The sequence below is a fragment of the Megascapheus bottae genome, chromosome 9, assembly GCF_031878675.1.
Source record: "Megascapheus bottae isolate mThoBot1 chromosome 9, mThoBot2.hap1, whole genome shotgun sequence".
Classification (NCBI taxonomy): Eukaryota; Metazoa; Chordata; class Mammalia; order Rodentia; family Geomyidae; genus Megascapheus; species Megascapheus bottae.
The window spans coordinates 38,957,759-38,978,766 of record NC_143517.1 but is presented as its reverse complement, the minus strand read 5'-3'; the positions used below and the strand labels follow the sequence as shown (position 1 = coordinate 38,978,766).

At 42.8% G+C, this 21,008-nt stretch overlaps 1 protein-coding gene across 1 annotated transcript in view; it reads right to left on the bottom strand.

The window, feature by feature from the left end:
* Positions 1 to 3,967: 3,967 nt before the first annotated feature.
* Positions 3,968 to 21,008, bottom strand: part of Pop1 (POP1 ribonuclease P/MRP subunit) — a 40,557-nt gene continuing 23,516 nt past the window's right edge. The window contains exons 12-16 of the mRNA XM_090339124.1: positions 17,200 to 17,315; positions 14,917 to 15,108; positions 11,758 to 11,912; positions 7,154 to 7,519; positions 3,968 to 5,782 (exon numbers count right to left, since the gene is read on the bottom strand). Of these exons, the coding sequence (XP_090195250.1) occupies positions 5,128 to 5,782; positions 7,154 to 7,519; positions 11,758 to 11,912; positions 14,917 to 15,108; positions 17,200 to 17,315 (1,484 nt within the window). The 3' untranslated portion in view covers positions 3,968 to 5,127. The remainder of the gene's footprint in view (positions 5,783 to 7,153; positions 7,520 to 11,757; positions 11,913 to 14,916; positions 15,109 to 17,199; positions 17,316 to 21,008) is intronic.

The following is a 21,008-nucleotide window of genomic DNA, read 5'->3' as shown; positions in this document are numbered from 1 at the left end:
TTTCCCACTACTGGTGACTGAATGATGTAGCTGGGAACTGCACAGACCCATCCCACGTGTCAAGCTGGTAGAACTGTTTCATTTGTCTGGTCTTGTTTTTGCCTTTCTTGGGGAGAGAGTGCTCTAGGGCATGGTAGATAGGCAATAGTTACCTCAAGTGATGTCTGCACGTGTTAGAAGACAAGGCCCTGACCAGAATATTCAGTAGTCAATAGCCCTAGAACCTAGCTCTATTTTAAAAACAGAAGAACAGTTAGGCCCTGTCATACCACCCCAAAATCAGTGACATTTAATTTTGTGAAAAGCCAAACAGAAAACCAAAACCTTAGATGGCCTCTCCTGGTCCCATGTGGCCTTCAGACATAACCCCAGTGAATCACTCGGGACTCGGTCACGCCACAGCCATAGGCCACCAGCAGCTGCCCTGTTGAGCCGGACTCTCCTGCTGCTCCAGAGCCTGTGTGTTGAGCAAGCGCCAGGGGCGGTCTGCTAAGAGCCAGGTGGGGACACCTCTGGCTCCACTACCCCTGGCTCCAGTGTACGGAAATCACCTGGTGATCTTGTTCCTGTGGGGTCTCCTCCAGGCCTGGGGGGCAGGGGTACCCGAGATTCTGCATTCCTGTTGCTGAGGTTGCTGGTCCCAGGATGCTCTCTAATCTCCCCCATCTTAGTGAGAACCTGCCAAAGATGGGGGTGGGGGTGGGGGTGGGAGATCCAGAAGAGAGTGATGGCATTGCAAGAGGAAACATCAGGGCCAGTGGGAGAGAAGCAGAGGGAGGCTGTGGTTCCCTGGTGACTGTACAGTGACAGGCGCCTGCGCTGAGCAGCTCTTCCCAGGTCACTACTGCCCTGTCCCACTCTTTCTCAAGCTTTGTGCACAAGCTGCCCGGAACAGAGGAAGCCCCTCCACATTTGGGGCTTCTCACTGGCCTTCAGGAAACAGGCTCAGATGTGCCCACATCTGGGCAAACCCGAAGATGCCAGAACCCTCCTGGAGCACGTCAGGCCTGCTGGCATGCGAGAGAGGAAGTAGCAATTTCGCTCCTCCAAGCCCCCCAAAAGCCAAGTGGAGGTACACCCCATTCCTCGGAGGGTTCTGATGAGGGGAAGCCCATCACCCTGGAGACTGGAACTGGCAGCTCATAGTGTATAAATTGGCTTTCCATCCCCCACTTTCCCCAGACACCGCACTCCATCCCCTGAAGTCACGTCCTGAAATAAATACCTATGCTCTTAAGAGAAACCAAACAAACGTGCCTCCCCAAGCTTTAGTGACTGGATCTTGCACAGCAAGAAAAAAGGAGGCTGGAGGTGTCCTCTGGGACCCATCTCCACCCCTCCCCCCAGGCTAGGCAAATCATGTTTGTGCAGAAAATAATTGTAAGTCCTCTGAGACACTGGAGGAAAAGCTAAAGAAACAAAGCTTCTTTGGAGGTGGGGGAGGCAATGAAGGTTCATAACTAACTTCCTAGACACAAAGGGCAGCTCTCAGTTTTAGCTGGAAGAAAAAAAAAAAAAAAAAAAAAGAATGCCAGGACATAGGCTGACACTGGAGCTAACTAGCTAACTTGGAGGTATTCTGATCTGTCAAGGTCAAGGTAGAGTTGAAATCACCAGTTCCATCGTGGAGTACTCAGCTCGCCATAGTGGGACAGATTCCATGGGGATGGGGTGGATGGAATTCACTCATGAAAAGCTTTCAAAGTGGCTTCTTCTCCAGATGCTTCTTAAAAAGTCAAGGAGCACTTCAATGTAGGACTGTGCTAACAAGGATCTGCACCCCAAACAGATCACTGCTTGCTCTGTGATCTCATCCATGGGCCCTCAGCAAGGACATATTCAATTGCGTTTTGATTCTGATGTCCCCTGCCACATGAATGCTATTTACTTATGTCTTGGCACCATCTAGTGGTAGATTTGTTCATTGCAACATATGACGAACCTTCAGTAAACCTATTTTAATACAAACCCCTATTGCTAATGTACCAATCAAACAAAAATCTGTTAGGGCTACACACCGTGTCAGAACCTGGGGTAAAAGAAACATCAAAGAAGATATAGTCTGACATTCCTGAAGTTTACAGACTAATAATGGGGTAGACAAGTCAACACACAAGAATTCCATGTTGTATGTAATTCTTATCATTGTATAATTATGATGTAGAATAATGTCCCTTATGAGACAGAGGACAATGCAGTACTGTGGACTGAACTCAGCTTCACACTTATCTACATCCTCTGTCCTTTTGCTTTTAGTTTTTCAGAGAGGATCTCACACTAACATTACCCAGGTTGGACTCAAACCATGATCCTCCTATTTTCACTGTCAGAGGAGCAGGGATACCAGGCGTGCACTGCTACACTAGCATGCTACTTTAAACAGGGTGGCAGAGAAAGCCTCCTAAGAAATGTAAAAATTAAGCTCCAAGGATGGTATGTCAGGGTGAGCATATTCCATGACAGCAGAAGATAGCACAAACCAAATCCTGGAGCGGTCAAGGGCTTGTTCTTAGCACAGTGGAGATGAAGCAGGAGTACATATATAAACAACCTTCAATTGGCACACACAGGTGGCAGGGGGCTGTCTAGAACAGCACCCGGCTAAATCTAAGTATTTTCAAAATTGAGAGGAGTCGGGCATGGTGGCTCATGCCTGTAATCCTAGCTACTCAGGAGGCTGAGACCAGAATATCACAGTTCAAAGCCAGCCCAGGCAGACAAATCTGAGATACTCATAATCTTCAACTAACAAAAAGTGAGAAGTGCACATGATAAATTAGATAGGCTCTATGCATTCTCACAGGGAGACCAAAGGATATTCTTAGGGGAAGAACACAAAGTGCGATGTTAATGTACCTCTGATTATATAACATTGAAAAACAATTTCAAAAGGTTAGAAGTGAAGGTGTGGCTCTAGGACAGTGCCCAGGCCCTGAGTTCAAGCCAGGACTGGCACCAAAACAATGAAAAGGAATGCGAAGCATAATCACCCTGTAACAATTGATCCTGTGTCTTATAAAACTCCAGTCAGGGGCTGGGAGTTGGGCCTCGTCGTAGAGTGCTTGCCTAGCATGCATGAAGACCCAGGTTTGATTCCTCAGTATCACATACATAAAAACGCTGGAAATGGTGCTCTGGCTCAAGTGGTAGAGCTCTAGCCTTGAGAAAAGCCCAACGACAGTGTTCAGGCCCTGAGTTCAAGCCCCACAACTTGCAAAGAAAAAAAACAAAAAACTCCAGTGGGTAATTGGTCAGAATGCTTATTTCACAATGACTTTCTTTTGGGGAAAAGGGGTGTGTGTGTGTGTGTGTGTGTGTGTGTGTGTGTGTGTGTGTGTATACACACATGCACACGTATGTACACTTCTAACTGCAAACCTCAGATCTGAACCTAGGATTATAAGCATAAGCCACCAGTGTCCAAGTACAACTGCCTTTTACACTTCCTGATTTGGTAGCTGTAAGTGCCCCGAACAAGAGTAGACCATGGCTTGCTTGCTTAGTAGCTACATGGCCCTCATACGCCCTAAAAGCACCTGACAGTCAATACAAGCACATTAAGCAATTCAGTCACTATGAAGGTAAAGCCCTCCTGAGTCTTTCTCAGGAGAGACATGCATTCTTTACTGCACATAAGCAGACTGTGTTTCCCCAAGTATATTCTACAAAGCTAGTTTTCTCTGGACAACTATGAAAAAAAAAAAAAGTGTGAGTCTGAAAACCAGACTTGTTTCCTGCAGACATGCTGAGCCTTGGCTGTAAATGCTCAGTGTGAAACTGCAACAGGAAACTGTGGAGAAGAGCTCTTCCTCAATCCTTCAGGACCAGAGCTCCTAGACACACACTGTGGGAGATGCTAGTCTATCCTTTCACTGCATGCTGTTTGATGGGCCCCACCAAGCAGAGGGGCTGCAAATGTGCCCTGTCCCCTGGAGGGAGAGAAGGTGCTCAGACTTGTCATTGAGACAGCTAAGGCACAGATGAAGTAGCTTAGAGCCTAGAAAACAAATAAGAAATGGTCCAATAAATATCTACAAGTGAACATCAGGTGACATTTTCATTTATTCTGTTTGCAGACACCATGTGGTTATACTCTTTCAGCTGATTTGGTTAGCCACAGATGCTCAGAGGCTGAAGAGAAGTGCCAGCCATCATACTCCTCCAGGCCTCTGCTGGAGAGAGGGTCAGGTCAGTCACGACCTTGCAGAGGGAGCCACCTTGCCAAATGCATCCCCAATACTGAAACCACAAAGGGCTCCTCATTAAGCACAAAGATGTCCAAAGTACTACACATCGTGACCTACTTCCTACACACACTATGCACATTGTCACATGAAAACTTCCAGAAATCCTTTAATAGAGAAATGCTTAATTTTACCTATTAATCCAAATCAACCTGGCCTAGAAAATCTTTTCCTAGGCAACACATTTCACAGAACATCTCTGGAGAAATGCTCCTTTATGGCTTTGAGCTACTCGTCAGAAACAAAAACGGAAAGTGTTTATAGAAAACAATTTAAGTAATTATTAGGATTACACGTCGGGCAACAAAAAAAAGTCAAGGGTGCCTAACATCACAAACCCTGTTTTAATTCTGACACTCTGGGCTACCTGAAAAGGAGCATCTTCTTTCCTTATGATGCAATATGTTCACATGCTGCTTTCCATACACAATTAAGCAGGGCCCATAAAGGACCTAATTCCATTTCCTCTTCAGTATCAATCAAGTCATTAAACAGCTACTGTGATTTATCACAAGTATAAGGTTCATCAAAGAGACCCCACAACTCTGTTCCCAACCAAAAGAGATAAAGGAGGACAATAAAAGACAGAGTTTCTGATACTTTTGAGCAAGACCAAGGAGATCATAATACAAAAGCATTTGGCTACACCTGTCAAACAAATTTACCACAGCAAGGACAGGGAAAGATAGAAACAAATGAGGTGACAGACTGAACTAACATTTCATCATTTGCATAAGGTATGCTTTTGAACTCTTGTTTCTAAGGAATGTCACATGATAGTTTAAAACAGAAGAAGGGAAGGCAGACTCTCCCACTATGACTTGGCAAACAGGCTACTGTCTGTCCACAGATGGATTGATCAGTGCTACAAGCAGTGAGCCAATCACACCTCAATGGCAATTCTCGCAAATCGGTACTGCAGGGAAGCAGGCGACCTGAGCAGCACCAGGCCCCTTGTGGCTGGCGGCCGGCTGCACAGACTATCCAGTAAGCCTGTCACACTCACAAAGCCCAGGGCTTCTCCATGGCCGACAGCCAAGGAAAAATCTCCCTGAGTGACAAAGCCGAGGAGTGCTCTGGAGCAGTGGGAGATCACAGCTGGGAGGGGTCCTGGCCACAAGCCTAGGGTCACAGCCTCCTGCACAGGCGCCCCTATGGCCAGGGCCTCGGAAGGAGAAGGAGCGCATCCTCGGTCCTGCCTCTTCTCCATTTTCTTCTTTTCCTTCTGTTTCGAGATCATGCTCTTGAACGGGTCGCTGTGTCTGGGCTCCTGCGGCCCACAGTAGCGGCGATCCTGCCCGAGCTGAAGTATATCCTCCTCAGCCGGGACACAGATGAGAGTATGCGGCTCCGGGCTGCCCTTCTGCAGCAGGGACAGGCGGACCCACACCAGGGCTCTGGGGAAGTGGTCCAAGATAGACAGGCAGGCCTCTCTGGTCAGTTCTTGCTGGCCTCTGCCAGGCGCCCCCTGGGCTGCCCGACTGCTCTCAGAGCTGGGCCCACACCAGGCTGACAGCTGCTTCAGTAATTTTCTACTCCTATATAAAGTCAGAGACACATTTTAGCATAGTTTATTCGAAGAAAAATGTACAATTTGAAGCAATGCTACAATTAACTGTTTTTCATACTACATGTGGGCAAGTACCAAAACAACATACATATATATATTTTTTTAAACTAAAAAGAGCCGGGCGCAGTGTCTCACACGTGTAATTGTAGCTACTCAGGGTGCTGACAAGTGGTTCAAAGCCAGACCAAGCACTAACAACCATGAGACTTATCTCCAATTAATCACTAGAAAAGGGGAAGTGGTGGTGTGGTTCCAGGGGTAGGGCAGTAGCCTTGAGCTGAAGAGCTCAGGGAGAGTGCCTAGGCCCAGAGTTCAAGCCCCATGACCCACCAAACAAAAAAAAAAAAACTTAAGAATATTTTCCTTCTCATACTAGATATCTTCCTATCATATTAGAACTAAAAGATTAAAGGTTTAAGAAGTTGAAGGTGGGCCAGGAAATTTGGCCTAGTAGTAGAGTGCTTGCCTAGCATGCATGAAGCCCTAGGTTTGATACCTTGGTGTGGCTCAAAGTGGTAGAGTACTAGCCTTGAGCTTAAGAACTCAACGACAATGCCCAGGCCCAAAGGTCAAGCCCTCCAGAAGAACGAGGAGGAGGAGGTAAAGGAGGAGGAGGAGGAGGAGGAGGAGGAGGAGGAGGAGGAGGAAAGGGAGGAACGAGAGGAAGGAGAGGAGAGGAAGGGGAGGAAGGGGAGGAAAGGGAGAAAGGGGAAGTAGAAGTCGAAGACAACCAAGCACTGGTAGTTCACACTCTGTAAGCTTAGCTACTCAGGAGGCTGAGATCTGAGAATCAAGGTTCAAAGCCAGCCCAGGCAAGAAAGTCCATGATCTATGGTTTAATGTGGGAGAGCATTATTGTTGAGCAAAAAACAGTCAGGTACAGTGCCCATGGCCTGAGTTCAAGGCCCATGACTAAAACAGAAAAAAAAAAAAAAAAAAATCGAAGGCAGGATATGGAGTGTAATTCAGTGACAGAGTGCTTGCAGAACATGAATACGGCACTGGTTAGAATATAGCACTGCAAAAATAATCATAACCATAATCATAAAATAAAACTTTCATATCCTATGAGCTGGTCAATGTAAAAATAAGCAATGCAGGGACTGGGAGCATGACATAGCATGCACAAAGTCCTGGGTTCAATTCCCCGGAACCACATACACAGAAAAAGCCAGAAGTGGTGCTGTGGCTCAAGTGGCAGAATGCTAGCTAGCCTTGAGCAAAAAGTGTCCAAGGTCAGTGCCCAGGCCCTGAGTTCAAGCCCCAGCACTGGAAAAAAAAAATAAACAAATAAAAATAAAAACAATGCAGAATATATCCAGAAGCTGCCTATACTTACCTGAGCACACAGAGTTGACTATTGGTGGCAGCAGTGTGGTTCTCACCAGGACTCTGCTCTGTAACCTTCATTCCAATTTCCTGGTCCTGACACTCAGTTTCCATGACCTCTGGCTCCCTGGGGTCACTTGTGGATGAGCCTGCTTCCTCAGAGAACTGCAGAGCTTTCTCAGTCGCTTTCTTAGCCACAGCAGCAAGAGGCACCCTGTGTATTCTTGCATCACCCCCCTCACCACTGAGAGCTACAGTAGATGAGTCTTGGGCCTGGACTTTGGACTCCCAATCCAGAGTCAACTGCTCCCAAGGACAGTGGAAAGGTGTCAGTGTGCCAAGCTTAACATAATTGGCACGTTTGGCAGGAGGGCGTCTAATGAAAAACAAAGAAGAGAATCAATCTTAAACAGAAGAAAGGGCAATTAAAATAATTATGGCCACTAATAAACAGTTAACCAATAAACACATAAAAAGGCTTTCCAAGAAATGCATAAATAAAGAACAATAGGTACCTGCACTATCCAAAGTTGTGTTTCCTTTGGTCTTTAAAAAAAAAAAAATCAATAAGGCATCCAGGCATTGGTAGCTCACACCTATAATCCTAGCTACTCAAGAGACTGAGATCTGAAAATTGAGGTTCAAAACCACTCTGGGTAGGAACATCTGTGAAACTACGGAGCTCTTTAGTCCAAGGTTACCACCCTACCCTTGGGCATGGGCATTGTCCCTGAGCTCTTCAGCTTAAGGCTACCGCCCTACCCTTGAGCCAAGCCCCACTTCCCCATTTTCTAGAGGTTAATTGGAGATAAGAGTCTCAGGTCCTTTTGTGCCCTGGCTGGCTTTGAACCTAGATATCGCATCCTGAATAGCCACCATGTTGACTAAATCTGTGAAACTCTTATCTCCAATTAATCACCAGAAAACTGGAAGCTGAGCTGTGGCTCAAAGTGGTAGAACACTAGCAAGCTCAGGGATAACATCCAGGCTCTAAGTTCAAGCCCCATAACTGACAAAAAAAAAAATACAAAAAATAAAGCGAATGGGCACCAGTGGCTCATACCTATAATCCTAACTACTCAGCAAGCTGAAATCTGAGAAGTAAGGTTTAAAGACATCTACAGTAGAAAAGTCCTTAAAGTTCTTGTCTCCAATTAACAAGCAAAAAACTGGAAATGGAATTGTGGCTGAAGTGAAGGAGGACCAGTTTTGAGAGAAAGAGCCAAGAAAAAGCATGAGGCCCTAAGTTTAAGTTCTGGTAAAAAAAAAAAAAAAATCAAAAAAGCAGTACTATGAATATAGCTCAGTGGTAGAACACTGTCTAGCATATAGAAAGCCCTATTTCCAACCCCAGCCCCAATACACACGCAGATACATGCCCAATGAAAAAGCAACAGAGAAGCACAAATAAAAACAAATAAAAGCTACTAGCTAACAGGATATATTTAATCCAATAAGATGATTTTTTTCACCTATCACCTGATTTATGTTGAAAGACTGATAAGGGCTCAGGGTGGTGAGAGCAAGGGAGACATGGTGTCCTAAGAACTGAATCCTAAATGCAGTGCACAGCAACTGTACAGAAAGAGCCTTCAAGTACATAACCCTTTCTTAAAACCAGAAATACCTCAGCTGGGTGCAGTGACTCATGCCTATAATCCCAGCTACTTGGGAGGCAGAAATTAAGAAGAGCATGTTTGAAGCTAGCTTGGATAAAAAGTTAGTGTACTCCCCCCCCACCTCGCCCACCCATCAAGAACTGTGCAAGGTAGCATGTACTTGTCATCCCAGCTACTCAGAAAATGTAAATGGGAGAATCTGGATCATAATCCAGGCTGGCCCTAGGCAAACAGCAAGACTCTTTAAAACTAGGAAAAGCATTTACACTGCAGACATGGCTCAAGTGGTAGAGCTTCTGCATAGCAAGACCTGGAGTTCAAAATAGTTCACCATTTGTCTCTCCTCAAATCTGACAGCCCAGCTAGATATAGTGACTGACACCTATAATACCAGATACTTGAGAGGCTTGGAGTTCAAGGTTAGACTAGCCAAAAAGTCCATAAGACCTCATCTCAAACAATAAAAAATTTGGCATAGTGGTGCACACGTCATCCCAGCAAAGTGGGAAGCATAAAAAGGGGGAGGATCGAAATCCAGTCTGGCCTGGGCAAAAAAGTGAGTCCCTATTCAAATAACAACAAAATAAGCACAGGAGACTGAGACGTGACTCAAGTGTAAAACACATGCACAGCAAGTACAAAGCTCTGAGTTCAAACTCCAGTACTACAACAACAACAAAAAAAACAATAACCAAAAAGGAAAAAGTAAAAAAAAAAAAAAAAAAAAAACTCCTTTCCCCTTCTTGCAAATAGCTTGTAACCTCACTACTTTGTTAATTGAGAAGATAAAATCAGAGTGCCTTCCCATCTACCCACGAGTCACATCTGCCTCCATCTGTATCAAACTTCAGGGGCCTCTTCCAGCCTTATTAAAATAGAAGAATTGGCCCCACATCTATCAGATACCGCCCCTTCACTTAGGCACTGCACCTCATTCCCTCTTCCCTGCTCAAGGCCTTTGCTCTTGAACTTCAGCCTCCCTACTTGATCCTACAGCCCCATACCAGCTTGCAAACATGACTCCATCAAGAATACAGACTCAGTGGGTCTTGTCCCTGCTATAGTCCCAGAGGCTAGAATAGTTTCTAAATAAAATAATGATAAAGGGATGAGTAAGTCTGACAAGCATTCAAAGATGTTTACAGGAGATGGTCAGAGCGTCACACAGCAAGAAATCAGAAATAACCCAGACAATCACTGATACAATTCTGCCCTGCAAATCCCAAGGAATCACTTGAAGTTCTATTTGGGAGCTTGCAAGCTATGACTCACAGGACAAATCTGACCCATGTTCTATTTCAGTACAACTTGTAAGCTAAGAATGATTTCTATACTTTTAAATGGTTGAAAAAAGGCATAAGAATAATACTTCGTGACACATGAAAATTTTATGAAACGCAAATCTGAGTATCTATAAATACAGTGTTTGGAACACAGCTATATTCATTTATTTATGTCGTCAGTGGCTGCCTCCATGCCAGAATGGAGGGATGAGTTGTCACAGAAACCAAACAGTCCACAAAACCTAAACTGTTTAGCATCTGGCTCTGGACCAAAAATATTTGCTAACATGCAGTTCTGTATTTATTGATGTGGGGAATTAGCTTCAATGAAATTGCTAAATGAAAAGGGCAGGTTACAAATTAATTCATGTAGTGCAATCCTTATATTAAAAAAAAACCTTGTAACTATAGCAACTATATATGCATTATATATATGCTGCTAGGCAGCAGTGGCTCATTCCTCAGCAGGCTGAGATCTAAGAATCATGGTTTGAAGCTAGCCCAGTAGAAAGTTCATGAGACCCTTTACCTCTAATTAACCACCAAAAAGCCTCAAGCTGAGCCATGGCTCAAGAGGTAAAGCACTATCTTTTTTGCCTTAAGCAAAAAAAAAAAAGCTCAAGAACAGAACCTAAGCCCTGAGTTGCTACCTGAAATCCCAGCACTGAGGTGGCTGAGGCAAAGCATGAAAAGTCTGGGGCCAGCCTGGGCTACAGAGCAAACCCTGCTTCAAAAGAAAAAGGTAGCAAATTCATAACTCAGGAATGCATCATCGACTAACAGTTGGGAAGACAGACACTGTGCCTCTCTGGTTTCAGTAGCCAACGAAAAGACACAGTTCAGCCTTTGTGGAGCCCACAGTTAAGGTATAACTGGTTCATCAGACAACAATGCCTACCGCACACAGCACTGGCTGGACACTGCAGATGCCACAATAGTATCTCTGCTTCCATGTAGGAGAAGTTCCTAACATTCACATAGTAAGAGACAGGGCCCTCACTCTTCCCTCTCCAATGAAAGACAAAAAGAAAACTATCAGGTGCATAGAAGCTAAAATACAAATAGAGTGTTTATCTTGCTGCTGGCAGGATTATACCAGTTTAGAAAGCATTTTACCTATTACTAGAGTTTCACTACTTTTTTGGCCACTCCTGGGGCTTGAACTCTAGGTCTGGGTGCTGTCCCTGAGGTTTTGTGCTCAAGGCTAATAATGCTTTAGCACTTAACTACAGCTCCACTAGTGTCTTTTTGTGGTTAGTTGGAGGCAAGAATCCTTAGATTTTAGCCTCCTGAGTAGCTAGGATTACAGGCATGAGTTACTAGTGGCCAGCCTACATTTATAAATATGCACTACTTAGATAAGTTATAAAAAGCAGGGTTTCCATGAGATGGGGGCAGGGTCAGAAGTGAATATCTAAGTTTCTGGAACGCATGTCTGATGCTCAAGCACTCAGCCCACTACAAAGTCAGCAAAAAAACAAGAGAAATTGCTAAAGCCTGGACATGCCTAAACAAGCCAAATATCAAATAATCTCTTGCCTGGGTAACATGTTTTCAGGAACTTCCTGGTAATGGAGAACTCAAGGAAAAGCCCATGAAAGTGCCACATTCTACACTGAGCCCCCCAGACACTCCCACACTGCCAGTCTGTGTGAACTGGCACCTCTTCTCACCCCCTAAGACATCACTAGGGAAAGAAAGCAATTCCTTACCGTTTATACTTTTCAAGAAAATTCTTGGCTTGCTCTTCAGCAAACAGAACTCCAGCAGGGCAGTCCGGAAAATCTCCAGGGATGCTAGGCAACCTTTTGTACTGTGAATGCACCATCGCCTCTTTCAACCCTCCAACTCTGGCACCTCCAGAGATCTGAAAGAATTGTCCAAAGTTCCTAAGTGTCAGTTTACCAGCTTACAAGTATCAGCTTAATTGTTTCTATGGGAAAAATGGGAACCAATCAAAACGCTCCTCAAAAGAGAATGAATAAATACAAAGGGACACTGGAACTATTGTATACACTATACTATCTATGTGTGTATATATGGTTATACACATATAAATATGAATGGTTATATACATTATGAATATGTATGGTTATACATGTATGAATGTGAATATACATAATTATATGCATATGAATATACATAATTATCATACAGTAGTAAAAATGAATGAAACAGAGCTACAACAATCAAGAGTTTACCAAATGAGTTGCTTGCATACAGTGAAGTCTATAGTTTGAAGAAGATGTCTAGCTGGGTGCCAGTGGCTCCTACCTGTAATCCTAGCTACACAGAAGGCCATGTTCTGAGGATCATGGTTTGAAACCAGTCCAGGCAAGAAAGTCCATGAGACTCTTATTTCCAATTAACCAACGAAAAGTCAGAAGTAGAGTGGTGGCTCAGGTGGTAGAGAACACTTGAGCAAAACAGCCCAGGGACAGAATCCAGGCCCTGAGTTCAAACTGAAGAACTGACACAAAACCAAAATACAGAAAAAGATGTCCCAAGCCCAATGTACTATGGGGTATGAACATTCAATAAAGTTATAAAAATATGCACTTTGGTGATTGTTTAGAATGGAGGCAGAAGATGACACTGGAAAGAGGTACCAGAATACTGAAAGGCACAGAGGCATTCATTATATCAATATCATCTGCTTGAAACATTGCATAAAAAAATTAAAATTTGAGGGACTTAGAGTTTGGACTAGTGGTAGAGTGCTTGCCTAGCATTCATGAAGACCCGGGTTAGATTCCTCGGTACCACATACATAGAAAAAAAGCTGGAAGTGGTGCTGAGGCTCAAGTGGTAGAGCTCAAGCCTTGAGAAAGTCCAAGGACAGTGCTCAGACCCTGAGCTTAAGGCAGGACTGGCCAAAAAAAAAAAAAATTAAAATTTGGAGGCTGGGAGCATAGCCTAGTGATAGAGTGCTCACCTAGCATGCACAAACCCCTGAGTTCAATTCCTCTGTACCACATACACAGAAAAAGCTGGAATTGACACTGTGGCTCAAGTGTCAGAGCACTAGCCTTAAGCAAAATTTGTCCAAGGACAGTGCCCAGGCCCTGAGTTCAAACCCCAAGACTAGCAAAAAAAAAAAAAAAACAAAACCATAATTAACTACATGATTAACTGAATGTCCCTCACACTAAGCATAACTGCTAAAAAATTTATCACCTGTATGAATCTAATAGCCTAAAATGTCTTTTACAATATTAGCATTAAAGTAGTATTTAAACTAACTAGAAAACTATATGTAAGGTTTCAATAAAAATTTTAGGTGCAGGGGCCAGGAGTTTGGCCTAGTGGTTAAAGTGCTTGCCTAGCATGCATGAAGACCCGGGTTCGATTCCTCGGTACCACATACATAGAAAAAAGCCGGAAGTGGTGCTGAGGCTCAAGTGGTAGAGCTCTAGCCTTGAGAAAGTCCAAGGACAGTGCTCAGGCCCTGAGCTCAAGCCCAGGACTGGCAAAAAAAAAAAAAAAAATTTAGGTGCAATTAATAAACAGACATATCATATGGTTATAGTTAGCACTAACATTTGAAAGGCAAAGAAGTAAATTCTATACATATATAAAGGCTGCTTTAAAAGTATAACAAATTTCTTGCTGGATGCCAGTAGATCATGCCTGTACTCTTGCTAGGAAACTGAGATCTGAGGATTGTAGTTTGAAGCCAGCCCAGGCAGGAAAAGTCTGTGAGACTCTTACCTCTAATTAACCACCAAAAAGCCAGAAGTAAAGCTATGGCTCAGGTGGTAGAGTGCTAACCTTCAGTACGAAACCTCAGGGACAGTACCCAGGCTCAGAGTTCAAGCCCCAAAACCCACCAAAAAATAAACTAAAATAAAATACCCAGGGGGAAAAACTCAAATTTTCAAAATACCTTAGTATAGGCTTATTACTAAGAATCTGGCTCTAGAGACAAATATGCAGTATCCTGTATTTAGGATTCTTTTTTTTTTTTTTTTTGGTGGGGGGTGTTTGAACTCTGGCCCTGGGCCCTGTCCCTGGGCTCTTCACCTCAAGGCTACAGCCCTACCCCAGGGCCTAGGTGTTCTCCCAGAGTGCTCCAGCTCAAGGCTATTGTATTGTCCTACCCTTGAGTCACAACCCCACTTCGTGTTTTCTAGTGATTAATTGGACATAAAAATTTTATGGCTTTGTAGTGCCTGGGCTAGCTTTGAACTGTGATCCTCAGATCTCAGCCTCCTGAGTAACTAGGATTACAGGTGTGAGCCACTGCAACCAGCTCAGAATTCTACTCTCAAGGGCAGGAATATACCATTCCATGTATAAATTATACATAACATCTGAAACATTATTAGCATTTGTTTCTATAAGAATGTATTTTTAGGCTGAGAACTTGGCTTAGTGGTAGAGCACTTGCCTACAAAACATGAAGGCCTCTGGGGCCAGGAGTTTGGCCTAGTGGTAGAGTGCTTGCCTTGCATGCGTGAAGACCCGGGTTTGATTCCTCGGTACCACATACATAGAAAAAAGCTGGAAGTGGTGCTGAGGCTCAAGTGGTAGAGCTCTAGCCTTGAGAAAGTCCAAGGACAGTGCTCAGGCCCTGCACTCAAGCCCAGGACTGGCAAAAAACAAAAAAAAACCATGAAGGCCTGGGTTGGATTCCTCAGTACCCTACACAGAGAAAAAGCCGTAAGTGGAGCTGTGGCTCAAGTGGTAGAGCAAAAAGTGTTTAGGTACAGTGTCCAGGCCCTGAGTTCAAACCACAGGACTGACACGCGTGCACGAGTGCACGCACGTGCACACACACACACACACACACACACACACACACACACACACACACACACAAAGTGCTTTTAACACTGCAACTCTTAGTTGAAATTAAAAAAGGAACTTACAAATGGGATCCAGAATGCCATGCCCCAGCCTTTCGGAAGCAGGATATCCCAGCCACTTCCCCAGCCCAGTCGGTCTTCACCAGTCACTTTTCCTGGCTGATGAATCAAAAGTATAGGGATCTTGGATTCCTGGGGACCTAAAACGAGCTGTGACCCAGGTACCAGCAATTCACTTCTCATCCGGTTTAAATCCTAAAGTGGAAGAAAATAATTCAAGACAAATAATCCCAGTACTCTAGGAGATCCTATTGGGTCTATTCATAGGTAGCTTTAAAAAGCTAACTATTCTTAGGCTGTGAGTATAAGCTAAGAAGTAAAGTACCTGCCAAATAAGCAAGCAGAAGGCCCTGAATTCAAACTCTGCACTGCAAAAAAAAAAAAAAAAAAAAAAAAAAAAAAAAAAAAAAAGACTTTTTAAGTAGAGTATTCCTTCTGTAGATTGAAAAAAAATTCTCTGCATAAGAATTTTAGTAAAAAAAAAATGTCCAATTCTCTTCAGTTTGCTAAATTTGGGCTAGCATATAACAGACTCAAAGTTATAAAATGATACTCTACTCTTTTCCTGTCACTTTATTTTTAATTAAGATTTATTTTTAGCTGGATGACGGTAGCTCGTGTCTATAATCCTAGCTACTCAGGAAGCTAAGATCTGAGGATCACAGTTCAAAGCCAGCCCAGGCAAGAAAGTCCATGAGACTCATTATCTCCAGTTACCCACCAAAAAACCAGAAGTAGGGCTGTGGCTCAACTTATAGAGCTCTAGCCTTGAGGTGAAGAGCTTGGGGACAGCATCCAGGCCCAGAGTTCAAGCCCCAGGACCAACCAAAAAAAAAAAAGATTTATTATTGTGAACTAGGTATAGTAGTTTGAACATGTAATCCATGGTACACAGAAGGATCTGTTCAAGGCCAGCCTATACAAAACAACTGAATAAGATTCTTATCTCAACAACATTGTGATACACAATGTGACATGCATCTGTCAGCCCCAGCTATAAGACAGGCACATGGTTATATTAACATTAACATTAAAAAAACAAAAAACAAAAACAAAGAAGTCTAAAGTTGCTTTTCTTTTTTTTTTTTTTTTTAAATTAAAAGTCCTGACTCTCACCTGAGAGCAAGCTCAAATACCAGCTCCTCCAGCTAGGAAGTCAGTCTCAGCCTCCTAAGTCTGGGCAGTCTTCCTTCCTTAGGCTTCCTCAGGACCTTGTACTTAACCATATCCTATTTGCCTGTCCCAGGATCTAGGACAGTGCCACAATGCTGGGATCAGGGAAGCTCAATCATTGTGAAATTTAAATTCAAAACAAAACAAAAAATCCAGAATAGACACACACTGGTGGCTCATTCCTATAATCCCAGGTACTCGGGAGGCCAAGATGATCACAATTCAAACTGGCCCCAACAGGAAAGTTTGTGAGACTTTAATCTCCAATTAACTACTATTACAAAGAAAAAAAAAAAAAAAAAAAACAGAAGTAATCGGGCATGGTGATGGCTCACACCTGCAATTCTAGCTACTCAGGAGGCTGAGGACCAAGGTTCAAAGCCAGCCCAGGCACAAAAGGACCTGAGACTCTTATCTCCAAATAACCTGTAGAAAACAGAAGTGGGGCTTGGCTCAAGGGTAGGGCGGTAGCCTAGAGCTGAAGAGCTCAGGGACAGTCCAAATTCAAGCCCCATGACCCAACCAAAACAAAAACAAAAACAACAATAAAAGTGGAGCTGTGGCTCAAGTGGTAGAGCACTGATCTTGAGCAATAAGACTCAGAGACAGTGCCCAGGTTCTGAATTTAAGTCTTAGAACCAGCACAAAAAAAAAGAAAGAAAGAAAGAAAGAAAGAAAGAAAGAAAGAAAGAAAGAAAGAAAGAAAGAAAGAAAGAAAGAAAAAGAAAGAAAGAAAGAAAACTTAAGGGAAATATTAGAAAGAAAAACATTTCAGTCATGAGATTATCACTTTATCACTTTGTATTTTTTTCTAGAAATATCTCCTCCCTAAAAACAAAGCAAAACCACAGTATAGATAGGTAAAGAATCAATAAGCCAGGCCGGGAGCTTGGCCCAGTGGTAGAGTGCTTGCTTGCCTAGCATGTACGAAGACCCAGGTTCAATTCCTCTGTACCACATACACAGGAAAAAAAGAAAAAAAGAATCAATAAGCTGCTTGTGAATAAAGTCGATGGCATTTTGAAAAGTATAAACTCATTTTTAGCATCTCTAGAATGATGACTTTCACCAGGCAGTCATGATTTTAGCAGTAATCCTTACACTACTAGTTACCTGATCTGAGATTTTATTCTCTGTGGCACTCTTACAGATATCTTGGTTCCAGATAAAGCTATGTGCACATTCCACAGGCACACCCTCCAGAAGCAGCTGTCTAACCTTCTCATTATCTAAGAGGAAAAAGAAACAGCCTTCAAACCACATCCTTACATCAAGTATACCCATTGCCAAAGCTATAGTAGACCTTTCATAACAAAATTTTAAAAATTATATAGATATAGATCTAACCAGAAGGATTTACTTGACAAAAAAAAAAAAAAAAACTAATTAAGGCCAGGCACGGTGGCTCAGGAGGCTGAGATCTGAGGATCCAGCCTGGGCACTAAAGTCTGTGAGACTCTTATCTCCAATTAACCACTAGAAAACTGGAAGTGATGCTGCGACTCAAGGGGCAGGGAAGTAGCCTTGAGCTGAAAAGCTCAGGGACAACGCCCAGGCCCAGAGTCCAAGCCCCACGATCTGGGGGTTGGGGGAAGTATGTAATTAGGTTATTCTTATAGTTCCTCTAACAGTCCATGGAATAGCAAAGGCTGTTAATTTTTTTTTCCTTTGTTACTTTTCCTGTGTAAGATGTGAATTTTTCAATATTAAGTTGTTCTAAATAACTGCCTAACTCCACTTTTAACATAATCATCTTGTTCAGCCCCTTAACTCATCTCTAATGACCTATTTCACTAAAAAAGTTATTCTTTGCTGTAAACATGTCTCCATTCCTTCATAATGATTCTCTGTGAAACCTACTATTTCACCCTTTTGAACAAGCTAGACCACACTAAAAGTGTGCTACTAAAAAAGGGAGAAGGATCACCTTCAGTGAAAACATCTATGTTTAAATATTAATAATATAAAACACTTCCTGAATACACTCATTAAATCACTAGGGGGGAAAATCTTCAAAATTTAATTTTGTCAAACTGAAGAATTAAAAAAAAAGCAAGTCATAAGTTTTGGCTATTATTCCATAATGCCAACACAGAAATGTTACTCGAAAGCACATACCTGGATGGATGTGATGGCTGGAAAAAATAGTAATAAGTTGGAAGTGACAAGACCACAGTGTGACAGATTTCAATTTTTAAAAAAAGGTGGAGAAAATTAAATCAGTGAAGAGATTTGAGAAGAAAGTGGTCCATAAACAGCAAGTGCTTCAGTACACTGCTCTTCCTCGAAAAGACATTAATCCATAGGGTCTCCAGTATCAAAGCTATGTGCTTCAAAGGTTCTGAGTGTCTAGGAAAAATAATCTCCATTCCTACCAATTCTGTTTTACCCAGAATGCTTTCCTGCAGCGCCCTGTCACAAATTAGAGGGATAGAAATCAGGTATTGTAGAACTGGGAGTTTGGCTTATAGGTAAAGAGTGCTTGCCTAAACAATCAGGAAAGCAACTCCTTTTGCAATAGCCTCAAAGAAAATAAAGTACCTAGGAATTACCTTAACTAAGAATGTAAAGGACCTTTTTGATGAAAACTTTAAAACGCTGAAAAAGGAAATTAAAGCAGAACTGAGGAAATGGAAAAACCTCCCATGCTCCTGGATTGGAAGAATCAACATCGTGAAAATGACAATCTTGCCAAGGGCTATCTATAAATTCAATGCAATACCCATCAATATCCCAATGTCATTCTTTAAAGAAATAGAAGAAGCAATCCAAAATTCCATATGGAATAATAAAAGACCCCTTATAGTAAAAACACTTCTTAGCAGAAAGAACAGCACAGGAGGAATTTCAATACCAAACTTTAGACTCTATTACAGAGCTATAATTATCAAAACAGCTTAGTACTGGCACAAGAACAGGCCTATAGACCAATGGAATAGAACTAAAGCTGGATCCTTCTTTGTCACCCTGTATTAGAATTAACTCCAAATGGATCAAAGACCTGGAGGTAAAAGCCGACACTCTGAAAACTTTACAAGAAGGAATAGGAGATACACTAGACCTCCTTGGTACAGGTCCAAGAATCACAACAAATCAGAGAAAGGCTGGATACGTGGGATTGCATTAAACTGCACAGCTTTTGTATGGGAAAGGACATAGCTAGTAAACTAATTAGGAAGCCTACAGAGTGGGAGATCTTCACCAACCATACAACAGACAAAGGCCTCATATCTAAAATATGTCAACAGCTCAAAAAATTGAATCAATCCAAAACTAATCTCCAAAGTAACAACCATCCCATTAAAAGATGGGCCAAAGACTTAAAGAGAGTCTTCTCTGAAAAAGAAACAAAAATGGCCTATAGACACATGAAGAAATGCTCAACATCTCTGGTCATAAAAGAAATGCAAATCAAAACAACTCTAAGATTCCACTTCACTCCAGTTAGAATGGCCAGGATCAAGAAAACTAATAACAACTGATTCTGGAGGGGATGTGGCCAGGAGGGTTCACTACTACACTGTTGGTGGGAGTGCAAACTCGTTCAACCACTATGGAAAGCAGTATGGCAGTTCCTCAAAAGACTAAACATAGAGCTCCTCTATGACCCAGCAATTCCACTACTTGGCATTTACCCAATCATCCAGAAACAAGGACATACTAAATCCACCAGCACAACAATGTTCATTGCAGCACTATTTACCATAGCAAAGATATGGAACCAACCTAGATGTCCCTCAGTTGATGAGTGGATCAACAAGATGTGGTATTTATACACAATGGAATTCTATGCTGCTGTCAGAAAGAATGACATTGCCCCATTTGTTAGGAAATGGAAAGACTTAGAAAAGATCATATTAAGTGAAGTAAGCCAGACTCAAAGGAACTTAGGCTCAATGGTTTCCCTCATTTGTCATATCAGTAGAAATCTTGGGTTCTCCTAACAGAGATTTGCAATAGAGCAAAACCTTGATACAAAAGGCCATATAGTAGGACGCTAAATGAAAGGATCTCTAGGATATAGAAACATAAGCCATATAATGAATGATTGTTGTTCTTAAGGTACTATGTTTTCTCTCATCTCTTTTGCTGTCCCTTGGTTATCTCATATTGTTACAGTATCTCACTTTGCTACCTGATATATCGGATATATTTGGATTTGGTTATTTGAAATTGGATAGGGAAGGGGAGAAAACAAGATGAGGGGTGGGGGTAGGAGGGAGGGAAATGGGGACCAAGACATGTGAAAGGGTATCAATGTATGGGAATTAACGCACCATCTATCTGGCAAATATCATGTAACCCTTCTATTAATTACAACAACAAAAAAAGAATGCTTGCCTAGCAAGCAAGAAGACTGGGGTTCAATTCCTTGGTACCACATACTCAGAAAAAGCCAGAAGTGGTGCTGTGGCTCAAGTGGTAGAGCTCTAGCCCTGACAAATCCCAAGGACAGTGCTCAGGCCCTGAGTTCAAGCCCCAAGACTGGCCCAAAATTAAAAAAAAAAAAAACAGAAATGGATTTTGTTTGGCCTGAGTTGCAGACAAGACATAACTATACTCAGGGTATAAAGGTACAAGGAAAGGGGAAAAAGCACAATCTTATTGTTAGGTCCGCCTGGAAGAAATGACTTTTCCCCTTGGCTCTCTCCCCCTACACCCTGGAAATCCCCGCCCAGCACCTGTAACCCTGGCAACTGGCATGTCTGGGGGCAGTGGGAGGTCCCACAGTCTGAGGTATTTCCCCATCCTCTGAGAACACATCCACTTCTGCTGTGGCTATACCCCTCCCCCTATATAATCTCTCACTTCCCGCCATAAACTCTCTTGCTCGCCTGACTCCATCTTGGGTGGCAGGAACCTGCTCTTTCCTCACACAATAAACCCTCTTCTCCTGAACTGTGTGGGGTTTCCTTTCGACA